The sequence below is a fragment of the Trachypithecus francoisi genome, unplaced genomic scaffold (assembly GCF_009764315.1).
Source record: "Trachypithecus francoisi isolate TF-2019V2 unplaced genomic scaffold, Tfra_2.0 Lachesis_group17, whole genome shotgun sequence".
NCBI lineage: Eukaryota > Metazoa > Chordata > Mammalia > Primates > Cercopithecidae > Trachypithecus > Trachypithecus francoisi.
In genome coordinates, this window is record NW_022681462.1 from 51,148,888 (window position 1) to 51,173,586 (window position 24,699).

The window sequence follows — 24,699 nt, forward strand, 5'->3', positions numbered from 1 at the left end:
TAAGTAAATTGCCTCAGTTACAAATAAGACATGTATACCCTGTGTATTTCCTTATTGGTGACAAAACTGCAGCTGAAATAATCACCCTGCCCAATCACAGTCAAAACATTCAGACTGCTGGCAACACTAATCTGAGATTTTACAACCCCAAGACCACTATCAGTAACAGGCTCAGGAGCAGAGAAAGCAAAAAAATTACCACTTCCAAGAAGAAAAATGTAGACAAATGCTTTGTGGTCTCCATGGGGCACAGAGAATAATATACAATATACTAAACAGAGGAGATTGGGGCAGATGACAAAGTGCTTCGCAGGTGATGTGAAGGAGAAGTCATAGGAAGCCAGGAGATCCTTGTCCCATAAATGAGCAGTAGGAAACCAGTAGAGGCTTTTGAGAGCAGTGTGGATTGCCTGATTCTTGAGCTCATTAATGAGTCTCTTCTAAGCTACTTGAGGAATATGAAGAATAATGAAAGATAATTGCTTCGTTGAAATGTTGCAACATGTATAACTTAAGAGAAAGGCTTCTAGTGGCCTGTAATTTGCACCACAATGGCATGTTTTTTTTTATCTTAAATGTACAAGATCTTGTAAATTCTACTTAGCAAAATAAAAAGGGCAGCAAAGGGTGAGGAACAACTAACACTTGCTTTTAAACTAAACCAACAAGGTTATAGAAAATACCATGTGGGATTTAATACCAAACTGTGAATGACTCTGAGCATACATACCTGTAATAGTCCTCCCCTAGCACTGGGTCATCTTCGTCAATGAAGGACCCGTTCCACTTCCAGTAGGCAGTGTCACTCAACTGGCCAGTGACATTACAGATCAATTGTATCTGGGATCCTGCAAAGAATGTATTTTTAATCGTAACATTAATTGATCTTTTCTGATCTAGCTAGATTAATAAATGGCTATTGAATTAAAATTTTAAATATAGAAATGCACAGAGAAAAAGAAAAATTACCCTAAACCCACCACCCAGAGAAAAACACCATTAGTAACCTTATGTATCTCATTCCTTATCTTCTCTGTGAACACGTGTGATTTTTGAAATGGGGTCTTATTGCCTACTATTTTGAAATTACTGTGGATTGGGAATTTGGGCCCACATGATTTGTCTTCCAAAATGGACTGCGTCATGGCTGCTTAGCACTCCATAATACATATACACTATGATTAACTATTTCCTACTGATGAACACAATTTCCTAATTTTTCATTATTAAGATTAATATTTTAATGAATATCCTTGTTTGTACACATCCTGAAGTATTAAAATCTGGAAGTAGGATTGAATTAAAGAAACATATTTTAAAAGCTAACCCCCTCTCTTTAGTGAGGCTGTATCAGTCTACACTCTCTACAGGAGAGTATGTGAGCACGATTTTCCCCAAAACCACCAGATAACAAGTGTTTTGGGTTAGACATTGCCTTTTGAGAGAAGAAAATGTCACTTAAGTTTTCATCTACATTTCTTGAATTCACGGTGAGTCAACATGCTTTTTGTTAGCTTGGTGCTCATCGACCTTGCTTTTAAAAACTATTAACCCTCTATCCATTATTTAATTGCATTTTTTTAAATGAGACAGAGTCTCACTGTCACCCAGGCTGGAAGTGCAGCGGCGCAATCTCGGCTCACTGTAACCTCCTCCTGAGTTCAAGAAACTCTCATGCCTCAGCCTCTTGAGCCGCTGGAACTACAGGTGTGCACCCCCACACCCAGCTGATTTTTGTATTTTTAGTAGAGACGGTGTTTCAACATCTTGGCCAGGCTGGTCTCAAACACCTGGCCTCAACTGATCTGTCCACCCTGGCCTCCCAAAGTGCTGGGATTACAGGCCTGAGCCACTACACCCAGCTGGATGCATGCTTTAAATTTCAGTTTTCCTAAGATTAATATTCAGGGTTTTGGGTTTTTTTAGTTTTTTCCTCTCTTATAAATTCCACATATTTTCAAAGTTTTTCTAAGATATTTTATGGACACTTCTAAGACATTTACTGGTGCAAATGGCATCTGTTTTCTGATTATGCTTTCCAGCTGGTTATTGCTAAAAAAAAGTCTTATATTTTAGAACATTAATTCTAAATGTTAATTTGTTATCTGACTAATTTATATAGAATTAATTCTAGTATTTCCCAGCAATTTTCTTGGGATTTGTATGATCTGAAAACAATAATAAAAATGTCTTTTTTCCCTTGTGGTAAGCATTCCTTGTTTTTTTCCTTCAATTGCATTAATAGGCACTTCTAGACTGTGTTCAGTAATAGTGGTTACATGGGCATCTTTGTCTTGCTCTTGGCTTTAGTGAGAAGGTCTATGGTATTTCACCATTAAGAATGTTAGTGACTATTGGCTTGCACTGATGTTATTTATTAAGTTAAGGAAGTATCTCTCAATTCCTATTTTTCTAAGTCATCTAAGGAGTAATGGTATGGGATCTTATTGCCTGTTTAACACCCTTCAGGATAATCTTATGACAGGGTACTATATGCTTCTGATCCACTGTCAATACAATACATTAAAATAATTATTTCCTAATTTGAAGCTTTTTTTTTTAGATTGAGAGATCAATGCAGCCTAGGCATCAGAGCTCTCAATTACACACTTCTGGGGCAGGCACTTTCAACAGGGGCTGTGGCCAGCAGGGCAAAACCTGGTTCTTGGGGAAGAGGCAAGAAAACCTTAGATATTACATGGTTTGTGGTACTCCAAAGCGCCACAGTATATCAGCAGATATAAAAATAACTGTGGTATTGAAATTTGAAGACAGGAAAGAGAATTAGGTGGAGGAAGACTTTTTAGACTCTAAAGGGGAACAATCTAAAACAAAAAAAGATGGTTGAGAAACATTATTCTAGAGCCTATTGGCCCATATTTAATTGTGAGTTTTGACATTTTTGTTTCTATCTAATGTCTTTCTACCACCTTCCACCATAAATAACAAGTACAGAACTCGCCAAGTACAGAATTCGCAGATCACAAACATGTACCTTCTAACCTCTGTATGGTTCTTGACTACTGTCATGCAGTTACTATTACAGAAGGCAATTCCAAGGCCAGCCTATTTTGGGTCCTCTGCTACAAAGAATCACTTTTTCTCTCTGGATCAGTGGTTTCCAGTAGAACTTTCAGTGATGATGGAAATGTTCTATATTCGTGCTTGTCTCTACAGTAGTCACTTGTCACATGTGGCTGTAAGGCCTTGAGATATGGCTAATGTGACAGACGAACTAATTTTTAATTTAACTAAATGAATCAACTGACTTAATTTAATTTTACACGTCCATAACCCTACGTGGCTAGTAACTACTACACTCAACAGTGCAGAACTAGATGCTTGTGGGGTTCTTTATTCTTGAATAAAAAATGTTCACTAACTTGGAAAAGTACTTTTCTAGAATGACTACCATCTTTGGGGCCTGTAGTCTTACTCTTCTGACTCAAAGCTTGGATCTGCTCATAAGAAATCCAGTCCTGAAATTGTAACACTGCTGATGCCTGTCGTACAATAATTAATTCTTCAGAAGTTCTCTAAGATGTCAAATATAATTTTTGTTTAATTCAGAGATAAGTAACATCTGCTCTATTGATTCACTATTACAGCAAATCCTAATTTTGTCATTAAATATTTTAACTCTGTACCAGTCAACAGCATTGCTGGTTCCTAGGCCTTTTGACCTTGGTTTCTGGTTGGTGTTTTCATGGTAGTAAGTGTCCACAGAAAAGTAGGGCTGGAGATATCAGACATGGCAAGATGTGTGCCATACAGGCAAGAAATAGAAAAAAATTAAGATATAATTTGTGTCACTTTCCCTCTAATTATAGATATATTCAGTAAATGGCTTGGATTATATATAGTAAAGATACAATTTATCTTACTCTCACGTTTAAAAAAAAAACTGATTCCAACATATCCTGAGTGGAGCCCACTTACCCAAGTCTACTTCTATTGTCTCATTCGCTGGGCTCACAATCACAGGCCTTGTGGGTTTGTTTTCCTCTGAAAGAAACACATCCGTAAGGTTTGTCAGTCTCCTATAGATCAGAATCTCAAGTGACAACAACACTTAGCAAAATATACTCAATTACTTCTGGCCAGATACTCCATCAAGTGTTCAAAGCACATATGCCAGGAGACAGGAGGCAGAAAGTGAAGGAAGAAAGCTGAGGCAGAGGTCACAGCACCCTGTGAACCCTGGGGCAGAGCTAGACCTTGTGAACCCATAGAGTGGGGTGCAACTGAAAAACAAACACATCACCAGGTCCCTGGGTCCCCAGACAAGTGCCTCTCATAAGTGAAAGCACATCAGGAAAGGCAAGAGTAGTGGGAAGTTAGTTCCTTGAATTGGGTGTTATTGGCCAGCAGGGCTAATCAGTACTAGACCTGCTTGCATTTAATGACTATGGTAATGACCCAGTAGTGAGAACTACAGGGTTATGGAATAATGCTGTAATTTATTAAAATAGGCAAAAAGAAGTACCAAGGAGCCCCATAAATTAATCTGACTTATTTATGAAAAGATTGGCTTCAGGGGTTGACCTGTAGCCATGAAGAAACTATGAGAAACTATAAAATTGAGTACTCGGTATTCCCCCAGTCAAAAAAAAAAAAAGTGAACACCATGAAGGTAGGATATTCTCTCTTTTGTTCCCTAACGTGTACCTATAACAGTTCCTGAAACATAGTAAATACTTAATAAATATTTTTGAATCCTTGAGTGAACAAAAAGCACTAAGCATCATTTGGGTGGGCCTTGGGAAGAAAACAAAATATTACCCCACCCTGGGTAGAGTATATTGTTTCTACAAATGGGATCAGAAAAGGGAACAGAGAGTATCTAAAACACACTTAACCTAGCTTAAGTATTCCCCAGTGCCCAGTTCTTTCTCGGGTTCTACTTGCTGGTTTGGTTGCTGTGTTTCAGGAAAGACAGACCAGAGCTACCCAATGACAGGCTGCTAAAGACTCAAGAACATGGTTTGATACAAAGACCACTGAAAATTAGGATTCACTGATGCTTGTGAATGGCAAGGACCATGGCAAGGAATTAACTTTTATTTAATAAAAATATTTTTAGGAAAATAAAGTATTATATAACTGGAAAAGTGAAGCTATTTATAGGGTGATCACATTCTGAGATTGCTTGGGATAGTCCCAATTTATACCTATTGTCCCAGCATAACTACTAATAGATACCCCTCTAACCTACAAAAAAGTTCTGGTTGGAATAACTCTTCTTATGTTACATAAAGCTTACAACATCTCATTATTTACAAAAAGTTTGAGCATTCTGACTGTCCCCTGGTAATTTGTGCATTTTGTTTCATTTTGTTGTGATACAGTTTTCAATATGAAACATGGTTAACACAGAATTGAAAGACACAAGAAAATGAACAAGAACAATCACCGTACACCTATTAATTGCATAGCTGTTTTGCACCAAGCATTTCTTTGCACCAGGCACATGAGTTTAGTGGACCCCATATCTCTAATCTTCCCAATAATCTTGGGAGATTGCATCATCTTGTTACAGAAGAGGAAACAGGCTTAGAGAGGTTAACACCTAATACAGAACGAACAGGAGGTAGATGCTGGAAATGTGACTTATTCCAAAGCTTGTTAGTGTCCACACCCATGCTTACTGCTAGACACTGAGACTCACTGAGATTCCCCAAGTGCAAGCTCTCAGAACATTCCCATATTCCAGCCAGAGGGAGCCCCAGAGCTTTCGGTAAGAACCATTTTTAGCCATGCCAAAGAACAACCCTCTTAGATCAGTTGGAAAACACAGCTCATAATGTCTCTATTTAATTAAAACTACATCTGAAGCAGGAATGAAAAACATTACATAGTGTTTAGTACAAAAAAAAAAAAAACTAAAGCCATGTGACTTTTGTGGTATCACTGAGGTCGTCTTGGATTTTGTTTCTTCATGGACAATGAAAGTAATATTACAATCATAGTCTCTGGGCCTTCCCAGATCTAAACCTTCTAAGGCTGGAGCTATGACTCACCTAGAGTAATAAATTCTATTACCCGGGTAATAGGATATTGCTTGCCCAAGTATGTGTAGGACGCATGACAAGTATAGTTCCCTCTATGCTTTTCAGCCACATTCATCACGATGAGCCTATCTTTGACTCCACTAAAGTGTATATTGTCAAGAAGCAGAGGTTTGCAATCCTAGATAAAGGGAGAGAGAAGCATTGAAAACCAATAACCAATAACTTTCCCCAATCTACCAGTCAAAGGAACTCCATTTTTTTCACCTTAGCAAATGTTATATTTTTAGAAAGAGACTGGAAAACTTCCTCACATAGAGTAAGTTTTAATATTGGTGTTTTGGAAACAGTTAACTATATTCCTATGACATTAAGTTTTCAAGTCTATGAGACTTCATAGTACAAGAAGTGAATGCCAATTTATTTTGCAGGAAAAACATGTTTGAAAAGAAGTTAACACTATATTAGTTTCTTAACAGTACTGCACTTCATTTCTTCATTGATACTATTTATTTAGTATGTCTTATGCTCTACGAGATGATTCCCCATTTGAGTTCCACCAGACTAGGCAAATTAAAGATACCACAACATGGGGTGTTATATGGAAAGCTAGTCGATTCACTTTTAAGACAGTTATGGAAACTAGCAGGTTATTTGAAGACCATATCGTTAATAAAACACACATAGTATATTTTATAATAAATAGTTATATCTTAAATACCTTAAGCTTATAATCAGCCTTCTCTTTAAATATCTATTTCTAGTACTTTTCTCAATTACATCTTATTAAATTAAATAAAAACAATAGAAAGTAAGTTTCTAGTTAAGCTTCAAATTAAGTGAATGCAGTCTTATGATTCTTTTTAGGTTCCCTATCAAGTGTCACCATTAAAGAGAAAACAATATGCAAAATAAAAAGGTACTTTGCAGATTCATTCTATTGTCCAGGGAACTATTTTATTTTCTGGAAAAGTGAAATGTCATATTTAAAATAAAATTACCTTATACCACTGTAATTTAGGTAACTCATTATTTTCATCTTTAAAAAACTCCATATAAGGGCACACAAGTCCTCCATCTCCTGCAACGGGTAGTCTCTGCTTAAATATGGCTTGTGCATTATAACACAAGTTAGGCTCATTCTCCACAAATTTTGCAGTTATTTTAATTCTGAGGCAGTAAGATGAATTTCTAAAATAAAATAAAATAGGTAAGTTAAGCATTATTAAAAGTATTTCTGTCCTTAACAACTGCAGGAAACTAGAACACGTTTGTAACATACTAATTCCTCTCTCACCTTACCACACAATAGTAATGTCCTGAATCTTCTACCTTAGCAGGAACAAACCAAAGTTTCTCTTTGTGCTGATGAATCCTAGAGGCTTGTTCTGTAGATATAGGTGTCTCGCTGTCATTTTTATACCAAGTTATAGTGCCTTTGTGTTCATTTGGGTTAAGAGGACAGGGACGAACATCAATTTCATTTGCAGATGACACTAAAATTATTTTTTCTTCACGTTCCTTGCATTTATCTTTAAAAGGGAGAAGGGGGGAAGCAATTTATATAAAAAATCTGCCAGTGTCTCTTGATTTAATATCTACAAAGAAATACACCGATTATTAAATATATCAATTCACATTACATATAAAAGCTTCACAACCTTGTGATAAGGACATTATCCTGGGAGTCTGAGAAGCATATTCAAGTCCAGTTGTGTCACTTACTGCCTGTGTGCTGTGCCCTTGGCAAGTTATTTAACCTCCTTCACCCACTTTTCACTCATCTAAAAAGTGGGGATAATGTAGGAGGAGAGTCATGCCTTTCAGTACAAGATGGAGTAATAGAAACTGGATTTACCTTCTCACATGAACAACTAAAAAATGGACAAAATATATGAAACAATGGTATTCAAGACATTGAACATCAGAAAACAAAGGACAGAAATCCCAGAAAGATGGGGAAGAAAGGAGGTGAGCTCTACTGTTGTCCAAAATCACAGCCAGGCCATGACATTGCCGAGAAGAAACACAGGCAAAGCCCAGTGAGTTGAAGAGATGGAGCTGAGAACCTGGGTAGAAAAGTTTGCAGGGCAGAGTCCCCAAGTACTTAGGGCTGCATGATGACAGGGAGAAAGAGTCTCATGATAACTGAGAGTCTCCCCCAAGTTTTCAGCTGAGTATCTATCAGTCAGCGTAAGCATATAAGAAAATTACCCAAGGCTAGAGGGAGTATTGCCAAAAGAACTGGAGGGAGTAACACGTGGAGCACACCCAATGCTGGAAACAGTTGCTGTTCCCAACAGCCAGAGTGGAAAGCCTCATTAATGATAAGGCATCAAGCACAGTACCCAGAAGGGTTCTGACTCAGTCATTAGGGAAAATTAGGCCTAGAATAAACTTTTTCCTGATCCTAATAAAGCTTAAAAGCAAGACCCGAAAGGATTCATCCATTTCCAAGTAACAATCATGTGGCAGAACAAAGCTCAAGAACATTTTGGGGAATATGAAAATATCCAGCACCCAACATGGCAAAATCCACAATGTCTAACATTCAAAAAAATCATTAGGCATGCAAAGAAGCAGTAACATACCACCAATGACAAGGAGGGAAAAAATCGATCAGTCAAAACTGACCCAGAAATGACACAGACAATAGGCTTAATAAATTTAAAAATTAAAATAGTTTACTACTATTGTATTATTCAAGATGCTACAGGAAAGATCAAACATGATTAGTGAAGACATGAAAGAGATTTTTAAAAACTTTTAGAGATGAAAACAATAATGTTGAGTTACAAAAAACAATGGATGGGATTAAAGGCAGATTTGATACTGCAGGGAAAAAAAGAGATGAGTGAACTTGAAGACACAGCGTTAGAAATTATCTAGAGTTAAGCACAGAGAAGAAAATAACAGAATAAAATGGGCAGGGAATTATTTTACTTAGGACAACTTCAATACATGTAATATGAATCACTGTGGAAAACAGAAAACATACTTGAAGTTTTTCAAGATGTGACAAAACTGATGTAGACATAGGCTCCCAAATCACAATGAACCCCAAGCAAAAGAAACATAAAGCGAACTACAAACACAGAATAGTCAAATTGTTTAAAACCAGTGACAAAGATAAAATCTTCTATGTAGCCAGGGAGAAATGACACAATTATTGCAGAGGACAAAGACAAAAAATGATGCAGCCTTCTTTCAAAAAACAATACAAGCCAGAAGAGAGTAAAACAATATTGTTAAAGTACTGAAAGAAAAAGTCTACCTAGAATTCCATATCCAGTGAAAATATATTTAAAATTTAGGAAAAAATATTGACTTTTTCAGATTTGCCAAAGCTGTAAAATGTCATCACCAGTAGACCTGCATTACAAGAAATATGTTAAGTCCTTCAAAAAAGACAATATTCTAAGATGAAAATGAATCTACACAAAAGAAGGAATAGCAACAAAAATGGATAATTATAAGATCATCTTTCTTATTATTTAAATCTCTTTAAAGAAAACTGAGTGTTTAAATAAAAAATAAGAAAATGCTATAAAGTTTACAACAAATAAAGAAGTAACACGTATGGAAAGAATAGGGCAAAGTTCAAGAAAGGAGAAATGGGTATATACTGTCTTAACTTTGTATACTATATGTGAAACTGTATAGTGTCACTTGAAGGCAGACAGAGATAACTTAGAGATGGCTATTTAAGCCCCAGAGCAGTCATTAAAAAACACATACACAACAAACAGTTATGACTAAAAAGCCAAAAAGGGAAATAAAATGAATCCTAAAAATGCTAATTAATCTAAAAGGCAGCAAAAAAAAAAAGAGAAAAAAATAACAGAATTGATGGGACTAATGGAAAAACAAATAGCAAGATCTCAGAACTAAGCCCTAATATATGAATAATCACACTAAAATTTCAAATAGTCTAAACACTCTCATTGAAAGGCAGAAATGATCAGATGGGCTAAAGAAAGGCCCAACTATGTGGTGCCTAACATGAACACATACACCTACATACACAGATTTTATAAATAAAGGTAAAAATAGATTAAAAGAAAAGAAAAATATTTGCCATGCTAACACTCATGAAAAGAAAGTTTGATTAATTAGCTAGGATTAACCATTTCACAATGTATACATATACCAAAACATCACATTGTACATTGTAAATATATACGATTTTGTCAACTATACCTTAATAAAAATTAATTAAAGCTTGAGTGACTATTATTATCAAAGTAGATTTTATAGTAAAAAAATTACAAGAAAAAAAGGAGCATTTCATAAAAATAAAGAAGTCGGCTGGGCGTGGTGGCTTACGTCTGTAATCCCAGCACTTTGGGAGGCTGAGGCAGGTGAATCATCTGAGGTCAGGTGTTTGAGACCAGCCTGGCCAACATGGTGAAACTCTGTCTCTACTAAAATACAAAAATATTAGCCAGACGTGCTGGTGGGCACCTGTAATCCTAGCTGCTTGGGAGGCTGAGGCACATGAATCACTTGAACCCAGGAGGTGGAGGTTGCTGTGAGCTGAGAAGACTTTGTCTCAAAAATGAATAAATAAATAAACAAATAAATTTTTAAAAAGTAAAGAAGTCATTAATCAACAGGAACACAATAATACCGAATGTTTATGTAGCTGCTAACAGTGCTTCAAGATACATGAAGCCAAAACTGATAGAACTGCAAGAACTAGAGAAATTAGTTCTGCAAGAAACTAGAGAAACCCCACTCACAAGGACTGATAGAACAAGCAGTAAAATTAAACAGACAATCAGTAACAACACAGAAGATTTGAACAACACTATCAACCAATTTGACATAATTGACATTTGCAGAAAATTCCAATCAACAACAGTAGAACATTACATTCTTTTTTAAGTGCACACATAAAACTTAGCAAATTTTCCATATTCTTCCCCATAACCCAAGACTCAGTAAATTTAAAAGGATTCAAATTAGACAAAACTTTTTCTCTGGTGACAATGGAATTAGATGAGAAATCAATAACAGAAAGATATCTAAGGAATCCCCATATATTTGAAAACTAACATACTCCTAAATAACTCATGAGTCAAAGAAATCAAAAAGAATATAAAGTATTTTTATCTGAATGATAAGGAAAACATAACATATCAAAACTTGTGGCATTCAATGAAAGTAGTACTTAGAGGAAAATTGCTAGCATTAAATCCTATATATTTTTTAAAAATCTCAAATTGATGACTTGAGCTTCTACCTTAAGAAACTAGAAAAACAACAAAGTAATTCCAAAGTAAGCAGCAAGCAGAGATTCTATGCCTGGGTCTTCATTAACAGAGCTGACTGAGTGACAAAACAGAGACTAATGCCATTGAAAGATTTGTATTACTTAGTGGTTTGGACAGAAGGGGTATGCTATACCACGCAAAACCACAGACAGAATCACCAGATTGGGTTAGGAGGCAGAAGCAGAAACAAAAAGAAAGCCTAGGCCAGAGTCTTTACTGGGGTTCCCATGGGAAAGGCAAGGCAGGGCAGCATAAACAGCCTCAGATTGGGCCGTTTGAACCATTTTTGCAGGCTTTGGGCATACAGGCTGTCCCTAGTTCTCTGGTACCTGGCCCTGTGTTGATTGAGGCTGGGGTAATATTGGTTTGGGTGTGTGAGAGTTGGATAAGGAGGTGAGTGGGGTACAGTCTTGGGTCAGTCAGTCTCACATGAAGGGCAAGCTGTAAGCTGTCCACAACACACCTAGGAACTGCTTAGCCCTTGGTGGGGCAGTCTCTCCCTAGATATGAAACACCTTCCAGAATGTCAAAATATGGTAAGATACAGAAAATAAAAAACGTAATTAATGTAGCAGAAGAAGTAAGAAGAAAACAGTAATATAGATCAGAGAGGAAATCAATGAAATAGAAAACAGAAGAACAATGAAGAAAAATCAAAGATACCAAAAGCCAGTTCTTTCACAAAAACAATAAAATTGATAAATCTTTAGCCAGACTAATCAGGAAAAAAAAGAGATGACATCTCTTTTTAAAATAATTTGTAAAGGGTCATGAGGGAATATTATAAACAATGTTATGCCAATAAATTTAATAACATAAATGAAATGAGCAAATTTTCCAGACTACTAAAGCTCCCTTGAGAAGAAGTACATAGCCTGAATTGCCCTATATCTATTAATACTATCTTCTATTCAAAGAAATTGAATTTGCAGGATTTCCAATATGGTGGAGTTGGGGGGGAGGGTCTCATAAATCATTTCTCCATAAAGGCAACAAAAAGACTGGCAAAAAATTTCAAAAATCAAAGGCTTGCAATAATCAGAAGAGCATTTATTAGAAACTAAGGAAACAAACAGAAACACGCCAAATCGCAGATCAGCAGGGTTTGTAGCTTTATAACTTAAATGACTTCCATCCTACTCTTCCCAGCTCTACAACAGCCATGAATAGCAGGAGCTTTGCAGACACAAAGGCTTTGAAAACCAGCAGGCTTGCAAGAACAGAGAGGGTTTGGAGCACCTCAAAAAGTCCCATTTCCAGAGCATTGCCACTCTTTGACTTGACCAGTAGGTCCTCAAAGTCACATTCATAGGGTGGTGTTGTTATCGACCTCACCAAGAGCTCCACAGAAAAAGCACTAGCCCCAAGGTGTTTGCTGGAAAAACTCAGTGTTAATTGCTTTTTACAACTGCCAAAAGCTGCAATACCAGAGCCATAACCTCCAGAGGGCCTTGAAAAGCTCTGACACATTCCTGGGGAACCTAGAAGGGTGCCCATGTATGCAGGGCTGTGTGCATGCCCGGGAATTTGCATAGAAGGCACCAGACTCCCATTTCTGCATGACTCTGAGGTCATACACAAGCAGGAAGTGAAGGCTAAGGCAGAGTTGTAAACAGCCTTAATGTTGAAGGTATGCTCCAACACACATGGAGCCCCTCAGCAAAGGGGAGAAAACTTACTGGACCAAGGAATTTAAGTCAATCTCTGGCTCAGTCCTTAAAGTTCTTACCTTTCCTAACTACACTCCATGATCCCATTCAGTCTCATGGTTCTTATACCAGCCGCTTGCTGAGGTCTCCAATTTTAAATATGCAACCCAGACCTTTCCCTCAGGCTGTAGACTGCCTAATCAAAGTCACCATTTAAACATCTAATGGACAGCTAAACTTAACACGTCCAGTCTGAAAACCTGATCTTCCCCATCCCATCAATGGCAATTTCACCTTGTGTTTGCTAAGGCCAAAATTTCCTAAGATAATTCTTGATTCTTCTCTTTCCCTCACACCTCATATCTGACCCAACTCCAAATCCCTCTTGATTCTGTTCCCAAAATACTTCAAAATTTGTCTGCTTCACACTTCTCCTTGCTACGCTTTGACAAGCCATCAACATTTCTTGCCTAGATAAAGCCATCATCATGGCTTGTCTGTTAACTGGCTTCTCTATTTCCCTCTTTGGCTCCCTCGGTTCTATTCTCAAAACAGAAATCAAAACATAAGTCAGATCACCTCTCTGGTTTTGAACAAAGAACCCTGCACTTTTCGCATCTCAGCCAGACTACAAGCCAAGACCCTAAAAAAGGGTGCAACATTCTATATAATCAACCCTGCGCCATCTTGCCATTACCCAGATAGCCTGGCCCCTTATGACTTCCCTCATCTCTCACTATGCTCCAGCCTCACTGATATTTTTATTCTGAAAGCACGCCAAATACTCTTGGCTTCTGGGCCTTTGCACATGCTGCCTGGAATATTTCCACACCCCAATCTGATATCCAAATAGCTCTCTTTTCCCCTTCCTTAAGGTGAACTCAAAAGTCAACTTCTCAGGGAGGTTATTTCTGGCCACATTCAAAAAATTAACCTTTTGCCCACTCTAATGACAAAACCTTATACTCTTTTTTTTCCTGCTTTTTTCCTCCCTATACTTGCCATCATATGACACAATATATATCTACTTATCTGTTATCTCTCTCTTCTACAAGAATATAAACCCTATGCAGGCAGGTATTTCTGTCTGCACTATTCCCTGCTGTATCCCCAGTAGCTAGCACCTGGCACACAGAGAACAGATTAGAGAAAATGAAGAAATGGAAAGAAAAAGAAAAAGAACTGTATCTTGATGATTTCCAGCTGTGGGTTCATAAAGACTATACATAATATCTCCTCCAAATGAAAGTCAGAATTTCCTGGATCACACTTTCAATCAGCAGTCCAGTGGAAAGAGGCCTGGACCTAGATGGGAGACCTAGATTTTAGCTTTTGTTCCAAAACTAGCCACATGACCTTGGGCTCTTAACCTCATTGGGCCTCAGTTTCCCACTCTCTATGTGAGAGAATGAGAGGAAGATGCTGAAAGGAACTTCCGGTGATACAGGTCTATGACCAGGAGGCTCTGTGCCCAGGGATTCAACAGAAATGAGTATGAGACATGACTGTTAGGGAAGGCACTTCATGTATTCTAAATAACAGATTTTCTTAGCAGATAAGAACACAAAGAAATACTTAACTTACCAGCCTCCAGAAAAGAAATCAGTAGAACTATGAAACAAGTAAGTCTGAGTAACACTTTCATATTCTCCTGGAGAAACGGAGGAATGGAAGAAAGACAAAAGCAAAAATGTTACTTTTCCAGCAAATCTCTAAAACTAAATATACCGACACTATCCTGTCCCCACCCTCACCGCCAAGACAAACTGATGAATTGGTTTTTCTACATCATGAATGTTATCATGTTTGACTTTTGGTTAAAAAATGGGGTGGGGAACGAAAAGAGATAAAAAGTTTTCACAAAATTGAGAACAAACTCAACAACTTAAGATTTTAAACATTTCTACCTTCTGTCCCATTATACATTTCCAGTCCTGCATCCCATTTACATTTCCCCAAATCTAGTTTACATCTAAAGTCAGCTACGCACTCGCCCCTAAGCCAGTTTGCCTCCGTTTGTCTGAGGATTTGTTCCCCACTTATGTCCCCTGCTGTCAGGACCCATTTGCAAAAATCACCCCACACTTTTGGCCAGCTCAAAGGTCATGCCTTCATTTTATATTGCAAGATACTGAATTGCTTGTACAATAGGATATAGCCACATAGAAATGCACCCAAAAAACCTAAAAGAAATGATAACAACATATTAAAATTGGGTTGGGTGTGTTTCCCCTTGTCGGGGCTTTCTATACTTTCTAAAATATCTACAATGAACTTTGTATGAAAAAAAGAGGAAAGGACAAAAGAGAAAAAACTCTTATCCCCTCTGCTCAACCTTAGGAGCAATGTATAGAGTAGGCCATGTAATTCTGTGCTTTGAAAACATCTGCCTCTTAATTTTTATGGGAGATGAAATTTGCCTATATTCTTATCTGTAGCTATAAGTAAATAAATATGAAAACACAAAATATTTTAACACAACACTCATTCCGATTCTAATGACATGCAGTCATTTAAATATTGGCTGGAAAATGTTCTATTTAAGAAGATGTATTGTGGCCGGGCGTGGTGGCTGTAATCCCAGTACTTTGGGAGCCCAAGGCAGGTAGATCACTTGAGGCCAGGACTTCAAGACAAGCCTGGCCAACATGGTGAAACTCCACCTCTACCAAAAGTACAAAAATTAGCTCGGTGTGGTGGTGCATGCCTGTAATCCCAGCCACTTGGGAGGCTGAGGTAGGAGAATTGCTTGAACCCAGGAGGCGGGGGTTGCAGTGAGCCAAGATTGTGCCACTGCACTCCAGCCTGGATACCAGAGCGAGATTCCATCTCAAAAAAAAAAGAAGGTGTGTAGGTATTTTTTTAAGTTACAACATGTTTTTTAAAACAAATACAGGGGAAAAAATAAAGATTATCTAACCATACGAGACATACTCATTCATATTCTCTTCACTTTACCCCCAGTATCAGGATGATGATCCCTAAGCCTGGCTCAAGCCTTGAAACCTACCTCAGAGCAGTAAAACTGCATTCCTTCAATATCTTTTACCTCTGACCCTTTATTTACATTACTGGCTTCCCAAAATAGTCTAGAATACTGGTATTATTACCATATTTACCTTTAAACTATTTTCAGATGATTAAATAAGATAGAAGCCTTTAAAGCCCAGCAGCCTGGTCTATGAGCTCTTTCTTTGACTGCATGAAGTGTGTTTTAAGTCTTTATGCTAGAGAGGAAGGAAAGAAGGGTTCAAATGTTTCCCAATCACCAGTTCCAGGCCAACCAGCTATTTGCATTAGTTTATCAACAACAAAATAAGGGCGTTGCAAAATCAGCTGAACACTGCCAGCTGTCGGTTCATTTAGTTACAAGAATCTGGCTTGTCTGATCATTAGGCAAGGGAGAAGAAAAAGAAGATGTGTGACTGAACTTTATGGAGTGTATCATGAGATAATAATTCCAAATTAATTGTGGACAATGTTTAATCACAGGTCCGAGGTTGGTGACCTCTACCACAAGGCAGGGTGATATTGGACGCGACTCTCCCTGGGCCCCAGTGTGCTCATTTTCACAAGGAGTAATGAACCAGTTGAAGTTGGACCTCATCCTCCTCTAATAGACTATAAAAGGACAATGGGCCATGACCCCTGGGTCCAAGTTTACTTCTGCCCCAGAGCTGCTCTGGGAAACAGTCAGTGGGGATGGGAGTGGTCCTGTCCTCTCAGGAGCGGGCTTGTGGGATCCATGTTGATCCCCAGGACCCTGAGGCAAGGAGTCAGCACTGAGCTTGGGAATGGGCGTTAAGGGTCACATGACCAAAGGGAGCGAGGACATCAGAAGGGAAGGAGATGAGGGTTGTACCTAGATTAACCCACACACTCCCAACAAAAATCAACACAAACCCCATTATGCCCCTGAATAACAGAAATTCCAAGGCAGGGCCAGGCTGACTGGCCTCCATAGTGCTCACAGTTGAATGGCTATACAAGTCAGAAGTCCCTCAACATAGATGGCACATTGAGTAAAAGCTCAGCCTCCATGCCTCAGTTCCCCCTTTTGAAAAGCAATGTAGTGACAGCATGTCACTGATGGCGCTATGTGGGTGAAATCAATGGCCACATGCAAAGAGCTTAGAACAGTGCCTGGCAAATGGTCACTCCCAAATCTTAGCTATTGGAAATCGGCCCATGCTCTGATGACAAATAACAGTTTTGATAGAATGTTTTCAGTTAACCATTCATGTCTTTATTCACTTACTGCTGCATTCAACAATTATACATCAAATATCTATTTGGCTCTGGGAACAAAAATAGGAACAAAGGTCCCACGGCCTGGCTCCAGGAGCTCAGCAGTCACAGGAAACGTGGACACACAGTTAGACTGTGATGTGGGGGTGTCTACCGGAAAAGCCACGCCCAGGGCAGGAGGGGAGACAGAGGCTACCTCAGCCTGGAGGAGGCAGAGGGGAGGGTCCAACAACATCATGTTTTGGAGCATAAACCAGAGGTGGGTTCTGAGAGGGAGGCTGAGAAGCCCCAGGTTCCCACAACATGCAAAGGTTTGATGAAGAACTGGGACTGTCATTTGCAGGTGGCAGAGAAGCATGTACAGGTTTTAAGCCATGGGCTAATGTATGTTAGATCTCCATTTTTTGCAGACATTTTGGCACCTGTGTGGAGACAGGGGAGCCAGGGAGAGCAGGCCACCACAGAGGTTCATGGGAGAGAGGATGAGGGCTGGGCCAGCTGCAGTGACAGACAGGCAGGCGGGGGCATATTTGAGAACGCTCGGGGCCAGAGGGGAGAATCAGGGATGGACTGGGCCAGACTCACTGAGGTCGGGGCAGGGAGGGCAAGCGCCAGGTTGGGGGACAGGTTTAGGTACCCACAGACAGCTCAGAAAAGATGCTCAGAGGGTGTCACCCACAGCATCATAGACCCAGGTCTCCTGGGACGAGGTGAGCAGCACTGACTCAAGCAGAAAGCAAGAATTTGAACATGCAGTGACAGTGGAGTGAAAATGGACAGCAAGGCCTGGAAGGGGTTGAAATTGGGAGAGCTTGGACACAGCATTGGAACCCACCATTTTACTGTAGCACAGCCAAGGTGACCTGGGAAAGCGGACAGGCATTGACTCTTACTGGGGCTGAAGCCTCTTTCCAAAATTTAATAAAACCATCAAGCTGCCCCAAAGAGTAATGTGTCAACAGAAATAAAATATTTTTGCATACAATGGGAGATAGTCCAGGGCCCCTGGATCTGAGCGTGGAGGAGTTCAGCTATTTGTGAGAAAACGCCATCCATGGGACCCTGGGGTGACTCAGCCCTGTTACCTTGCAGAAGGCCTTGTCTTTTACCAAGGGGTCCAGCTTCTCAGGAGGGAGCCACTATCTTCAGAGGGTGCATCTACCTGGGGAAGGAAGAACACATGAGTGAAGTGTGAATGAAGAGATCCAAAGGCACCAATTGCTGTGAGGATCTCAAGAGGTGTGTATTAGTCCGTTTTCACGCTGCTATAAAGAAACCTGAGACTGGGTAATTTATAAAGGAGAGAGGATTTAATTGACTCACAGTTCCACATGGCTGGGGAAGCCTCAGGAAACTTACAATCATGGTGGAAGTGGAAGCAGGCACATCTTACATGGCAGCAGGAGAGAGAGCAACGGGGGAAGTGCCAAACACTTTTAAACCATCAGATCTCAGGAGAATTCATGCACTATCATGAGAACAGCATAGGGGAAACAGCCCCCATGATCTAATCACTTCCCACCAGGTCCCTCCTGGACATGTGGGGATTATAATTTGAGATGAGATTTGGGTGGAGATACAGAGCCAAACCATATCAAGATGTCAGAAAGGTCATGACATTTAAATGATCATGAAAATGAGTCCAGTGTTTGACAAGTGTATGTTCCATAATCCTTGGGGACAAGATACTTTCAGGAAATCAAATCACAGGGAGAAAAGAATACCAAGAGCTTGACAACCACAAGCTATTTTGATTAAACACATGCACGTGGCATTTTGCCAGACACCAGGGTGCAGAAATGAATCAAACCACCTCTAGGGATGTCATGTCTCAGTGCATCATCTCAGTGAAAACAGAACTTGAGCTTTGCCGGACAGAAATGCACCAGAGGCCAGAAAAAAATGAGCAGGCCGTGTTTAAGAAGCAGGTATCATGGCCGGGCGCGGTGGCTCAAACCTGTAATCCCAGCACTTTGGGAGGCCGAGGCGGGCGGATCACGAGGTCAGGAGATCGAGACCATCCTGGCTAACACAGTGAAACCCTGTCTCCACTAAAAAATACAAAAAACTAGCCGGGCGAGGTGGCCGGCGCCTGTAGTCCCAGCTACTTGGGAGGCTGAGGCAGGAGAATGGCGTAAACCCGGGAGGCAGAGCTTGCAGTGAGCTGAGATCTGGCTACTGCACTCCAGCCTGGGTGACAGAGCCAGACTCCGTCTCCAAAAAAAAAAAAAAAAAAGAAGCAGGTATCCTCAGTCTTCCATTACCAAGCATATTAACACACCTGCATCCATATCACATTAAGACAGCCTCAAAAAGCTGCGTGGTCCTTACTGCTCTATCCTACAGATCTTTCACCATTAATTCACCTGTTTTTGCAGTTTTTAGTATTTTGGAGTCTAATTTTTTTCTTGTCTGAATCATCTCTTTGAGCCGTTGAAAAGCTTGTAAAACCTAAGCACAAGGCCTTTTAATGGTCATCAATAAAACAGCCTGACTAATTCAACACAAAGTATTTTCTTTAGACGACACAAACTAAATCCCAAGCTATTATTCACTTTGAGGCCGTACACAGCACAACACAAGGTATCAGAAGTGCGCTGGCCCATAAATTGGAATCATATCATAGCAGAAACTCAAAGGGGAGACCCCCACATCCTCCCGCTCCCAGTCCTAGGTCAATGCCCTCCTGACTGGTCCCTGTGAGTGTGCCCCAGATATGACAGCAGCTGTTGGGAATTATATAGTGAATGACACCAAAATGGATGGAATGGGGGAGGGGGCGGAGGAGGGGAGGGGATGGATTTATTTCGGAGGCCCAGGAAGCTTCTTGCAGAAGAGGTGACTACCCACACTCTTCTAATGGCCTTATTTTCCCTCCTTTCTTGCCCCAGAAACTTCACTTAAGAATGTATATACTCACTGTCTCCACCACTCATCCATTGCTGAAATGACCACCATGTGCCCTCTAAACTCGCTGTTCCTCTGAGATGCACTGCCCAGGCCACTACCCACCCTAGGTTCTCCACGCCAAGAGCACTCCGTCTCCAGCCCACTGGACATCTCTGTAGCACCTAACCCATCCCACCGCCCCCTTCTGCCTGACCCCTGGGATGAGGGTCAGCATCCCCTACTCTTCTGCCTTCACTGTCCAGCTGGCTCTGTGTCCAGCGCTGCTCCCAGCCTTGCCATTTACAAGCACTGTGCCATTCCACCTCCATGCACCTCTATGGCACTTCCAGGGTCTACAAGACAAATCTTCCAGTCCTAGCCTGGAAGCTTCTGGGATTTCTGACCATCTCAGAGTTGATTCTGATCAGAAACTTCTCCCAGGGTCCTTGTAGACATCTGCTCCTCCAAAGCCAGGCATGACAAGTGACACAGGCTCTCCATGGTGCAATGCACCAAGGTGCCTCCAACTGCTGGCTCTGGGCCCCCTGGCTCTGGCAACATTGGGTAGCTCCCCTAGTTGTTGGCCTTCCCTACCTGGGCCAGGGAAGAAAGCAGTGCAGAGCAGACCCTCCCGTCTCCCACACCCATGAGGAGGCCCATCCTACACATCTTGCACGTCTGTCGTAAGAGCTCAATAAATACTTGTAGAAGAAAGGAAGGAGGGACAGAGGGAAGGAGGGAAGGAATCCACTTACCTACCTACCTACCCACCATTTTTGCATGAGACACACGGGGATGAAAACCGAGCCTAGAATCAAAGAAGAGAAAGGATGGAATAAGGGTACTGGGTGTGGGTCAGAGAATAGGATTACAAGGGGAACCGTCACTGGGGTCTGGAGATGGCCGGAATCATATAAGAGAGGGTAGAATCCTACATCAGGAGTTAGATAAAGAGTTCACACCCAGATGGTTGTCGAAAGAGTTGAGGGGTGGGGATGACCCCAAGGAGAGGGAACTACAGGAATAGGACTAGAGACCAAGAAATGTTACTGCCAGAAGGCCTACTAGGTAAAGAAACCTCCCTTATTCAGAACTAGTTAATCAAAGTCCAGTGTAATTTTTTTTGAATGACTTATAGTAAGATTCAAAACGTACCTTTAGAAAATACCAGTAACAATAAAAAGTCACAGATGTGTGTATGCCACTGTGTTATTTTTCAGATTGAATTTTCCACATAAAATAAAACAAGAAAGAGAAAAGGATTAACTTACTGAATACATTAATAAGCCACAGCATACGGTTCCCCCTGTTTAGCCTTCAAGCAAGGATGCCTGTGTTATGTGTGAAACCCCCAGACTGGCTAACGTCCTCTCCGTAGCAGCTTCCAAGAAAGACAGCAGGGAGTGCTCAGATGCTGATGTCCAGACCCAGGGAGTCAGCCAGATCCTAGGGTGACTCGAAGCCTAGGCTGGTCATCCCCACTTCCGGAGGCCCTGTCCATTCACTGCAGCACACCACGGCTTTATGTGACAATCACATCCAAAAGCTTGCGATTGTGAAGATCTTCCCGAATACGGCCCCCATGGCTGTTTGGTGATCATGACGTATTTGGAAACACTGGCGTATCACAACATGACTACAGTAGCACGTGCAACAGACACAAAAAGTTATTTGTTGATTAAAGATAAAATCAAAATGCATATTTGTGGCATAAAGTAATTTCCCACTAGTCTCCAAAGGAGAAACTGTAATGTGAAACAAATTACAAAAGTAGAAATTAAGTACAAGAATTAACAATGAACATATTGGCCCCCAACAGAAGCCCCCCTTCCAGGAAATACTGACTTCATCCAACAACGCCTTCCTGTCCCTCTGCAAGGAATTTCATACCCAGTGCACGCATGGGAGAAGTGGCAGCTGGGGAGAGAGGGGCTGTCACAGGAACCCAGGTTTCTTCCTCAAGGCCTAGGCCTAGTGCAGGGGAAGGAGGCATTTTTCCTGCTCTGTAGCCACAGTGCATTTATTAAACAGCTTCTTTTTCTTGAGGAATTTCCCACAATGTTGAGGAATTCCACTCTTATTCTGAGGAATTCCCCCACATTGTGAGCCCTGCCTTCTAGGATAGAAGCTAGGCACAGGCAAGATGACACACAGCACAGGCACCCCCGATAGTATCAGAATCTCCTGGAGGTCCACTTCTGGGAACAGTGGCAGCAGAGGTGCCCAGAGCTGGGGGAAGCTCATATTGGCACCTGGTATTCCATGTCTGTCCAAACACAGGCTGCGCTGTCCTCACCACGAGACCTGCACACAGCAGTCCCACCGCGTGGCTCCTGCTGTGTCTAGCTACGTTAATCTCCATTCCTCTGTCTCCAGCCTTTCACATTGGGAGGGCCCTGAGCATGTACACAGGTAGACGTCAAAATCTACCTGTGTCTATCCCACTCTGTACAGCCCTGGCCAGTGTATGAAGCAGGCAGTAGAGTCCATGGGATTGACCACACAGGCCCTGGAATTAGGGCCCAGGGTGCTTGGGGAGAGAATTCAGGGGTCCCAGGTACATGAGGGACATGATTAAGAACAGGGGTGCTGGTGGATTAGGATTAGGCCAAGTGGGCACATCCTCTTGACCTTCCACACTTCTTGCCATGCTGAGGGATGTGTCTGTCCAAGCTGCAAGAGCAGAGCCCTCCAAGGCACAGGGCCAGACCTCTACAGAGGCCCAAGAGGAGAGAAGAGACAGCAGTAGGTGACTCCTCCCTCTTCCAGGGACCTGACATAGCCAAGCCCCAAATCTGAGATTTACAAGAAAATCCTCACTGCACTTTCTACATTTCCACCTGATAGCAACACACTCTTCTACCTTCCCATGGAGTGATAAGTAAATGCACTTACAGCATCATTTAATACAGTCTCTCATCCCTAATATTAACCAATATGTGCATACGTGTAGATCTGATGTAATGGAGAAATACTCAGAAAATTGGCTCCAACTTATTTGCCATAACTGAGAAGTGGCCATGGATGAATCCTGAAAAAACAAGAGCTAAAGCAGGTCCTTTAGCTCAAGAAATGTTACAGCCCATGGCTCTACTGAAAATCGGTGGAAATTTGTACGGGGAATGTGTTACAGTACTGAAACCAAGCTCATAATTATGATGTTCTCCTGTTACCCTTTGTTTGTTTGTTTTTTGAGACAGGGTCTTGCTCTGTTGCCCAGGCTGGAGTGCAGTGGTGTGATTACAGCTCACTGCAGCTTTGACCTCCTGTGTTATTCCTTTGTTATAAGAATTCAGACAGTCATTAAAAAGTCCCCATCATTGTTAAAAACAAAAATGTCAGTTTGAAAGAGAAGATAAAAGGAACTTACAAAGCCATAGAACCACACACTTATGGAAAAGACAGTATTTCCTGGAAGGGGGGCTACTGTTGGGGGCCAATATGTTCATTGTTGATTTAGACATCCATACTTACCCAAGCCCTGCTTTAGAATCCACAAATTCCCAGGGAGAAGCTACAGACAGCCGGAGAGCCTGAAGTCTATCTCCCTAGGTTACTAATTTTACCCACAGATTTTCTCGGGGGAGTTATTTTTCTATTAGAGCAAACATGGCTATGTTATGAAGCAGAAAGAAAAATCTCCACGATCTAAGATAAAACATGAGGCTTCAAAGAGGCACCACTTACAGTGAGCTGCTTTGGAGGGCTAGGTTGAGCCTTTGCTTTTTATTTCCCAGAAGGAATCCCTGGGAGGTAAAATCCGAGAGGCACTGACTGTCCTAAGTAAATGTCCATAATAATCTCTATGCAATTCTGATGGGAAATGGAAGCATCAGGGCCCCGTACACTCATACCTCTAATCAGAGTAACCAATAGGGGTAGAGTAACCTACCCCTAATGATCACAGAGCCCACCCAGGAACTTCCACACCCAAGCTAGAGCAGGAAAGTGTGGAAGTAACCACAGAGCGTTCTGGGGACCACTGTGCTATGTTCCAAACGTGACACAATGGTTTCCACACTGTGGAGATTAGTCACCCACACTCTATCACATGCACACAACCCAAAAACCCAACTGTGTGTTCAATGTGGTCATCTCTGATTTTCCCCCAGAGAAACAGCTCTACCAAACTATGAGCAACCACTCCCACGACAGGGAAACAGAAGCTCACTCACCATCTCAGAAAGCCCAGGAAACACCAAGCCTGGCAACGTTCCTATCACTAGAGGAATCCTAAAGCCTCGCTCATAGTTATCAATGGCTTATTTACCCATATAAATGGGAGAAGGAAAGTTTTATTTTTATCATCGAGGATGCACAAGGATATGAAGATAAAGTAAAAATTTCCCAAGAGGTTTCAGGTGTTGCTATGAAATCTCAATTATTCAGCTAATACAAGGCGAAAAGCCACAAGATTGGTGGTTTCAACTAAGGCATGTGGATTTTAAGGGCCAAAGGGGCAATGAGACACAGTAAGACAGGATCACTGTCACCAGATGCCACAGACGGGGATGGACCTACCCCAAGCCTCTTGACCACTAGGTTCTAGGCTGAAGTCTGACTTTTCCACCTCACCCCTACAGACCTCCTAGGGCTCCTGGACAACAGAACCAGAATCCAGAGACAGGG

The 24,699-nt window shown here is 41.0% G+C and overlaps 1 protein-coding gene across 15 annotated transcripts in view; it reads right to left on the bottom strand.

Moving 5' to 3' along the window:
* Positions 1-24,699, bottom strand: part of IL1R1 (interleukin 1 receptor type 1) — a 76,329-nt gene that overhangs the window by 7,353 nt on the left and 44,277 nt on the right. For 7 of the 15 annotated variants that reach the window (XM_033175621.1, XM_033175625.1, XM_033175620.1 and 4 more), the window contains 8 exons: positions 18,267-18,343; positions 16,053-16,160; positions 14,518-14,584; positions 7,306-7,540; positions 7,010-7,199; positions 6,021-6,189; positions 3,940-4,005; positions 731-848 (listed from right to left, as the gene is read on the bottom strand). In XM_033175621.1, coding sequence (XP_033031512.1) covers positions 731-848; positions 3,940-4,005; positions 6,021-6,189; positions 7,010-7,199; positions 7,306-7,540; positions 14,518-14,578 — 839 coding nt within the window. In that variant the 5' untranslated portion in view covers positions 14,579-14,584; positions 16,053-16,160; positions 18,267-18,343. The remainder of the gene's footprint in view (positions 1-730; positions 849-3,939; positions 4,006-6,020; positions 6,190-7,009; positions 7,200-7,305; positions 7,541-14,517; positions 14,585-16,052; positions 16,161-18,266; positions 18,344-24,699) is intronic. The other 8 variants (XM_033175629.1, XM_033175631.1, XM_033175630.1 and 5 more) reach the window with 2 other exon arrangements.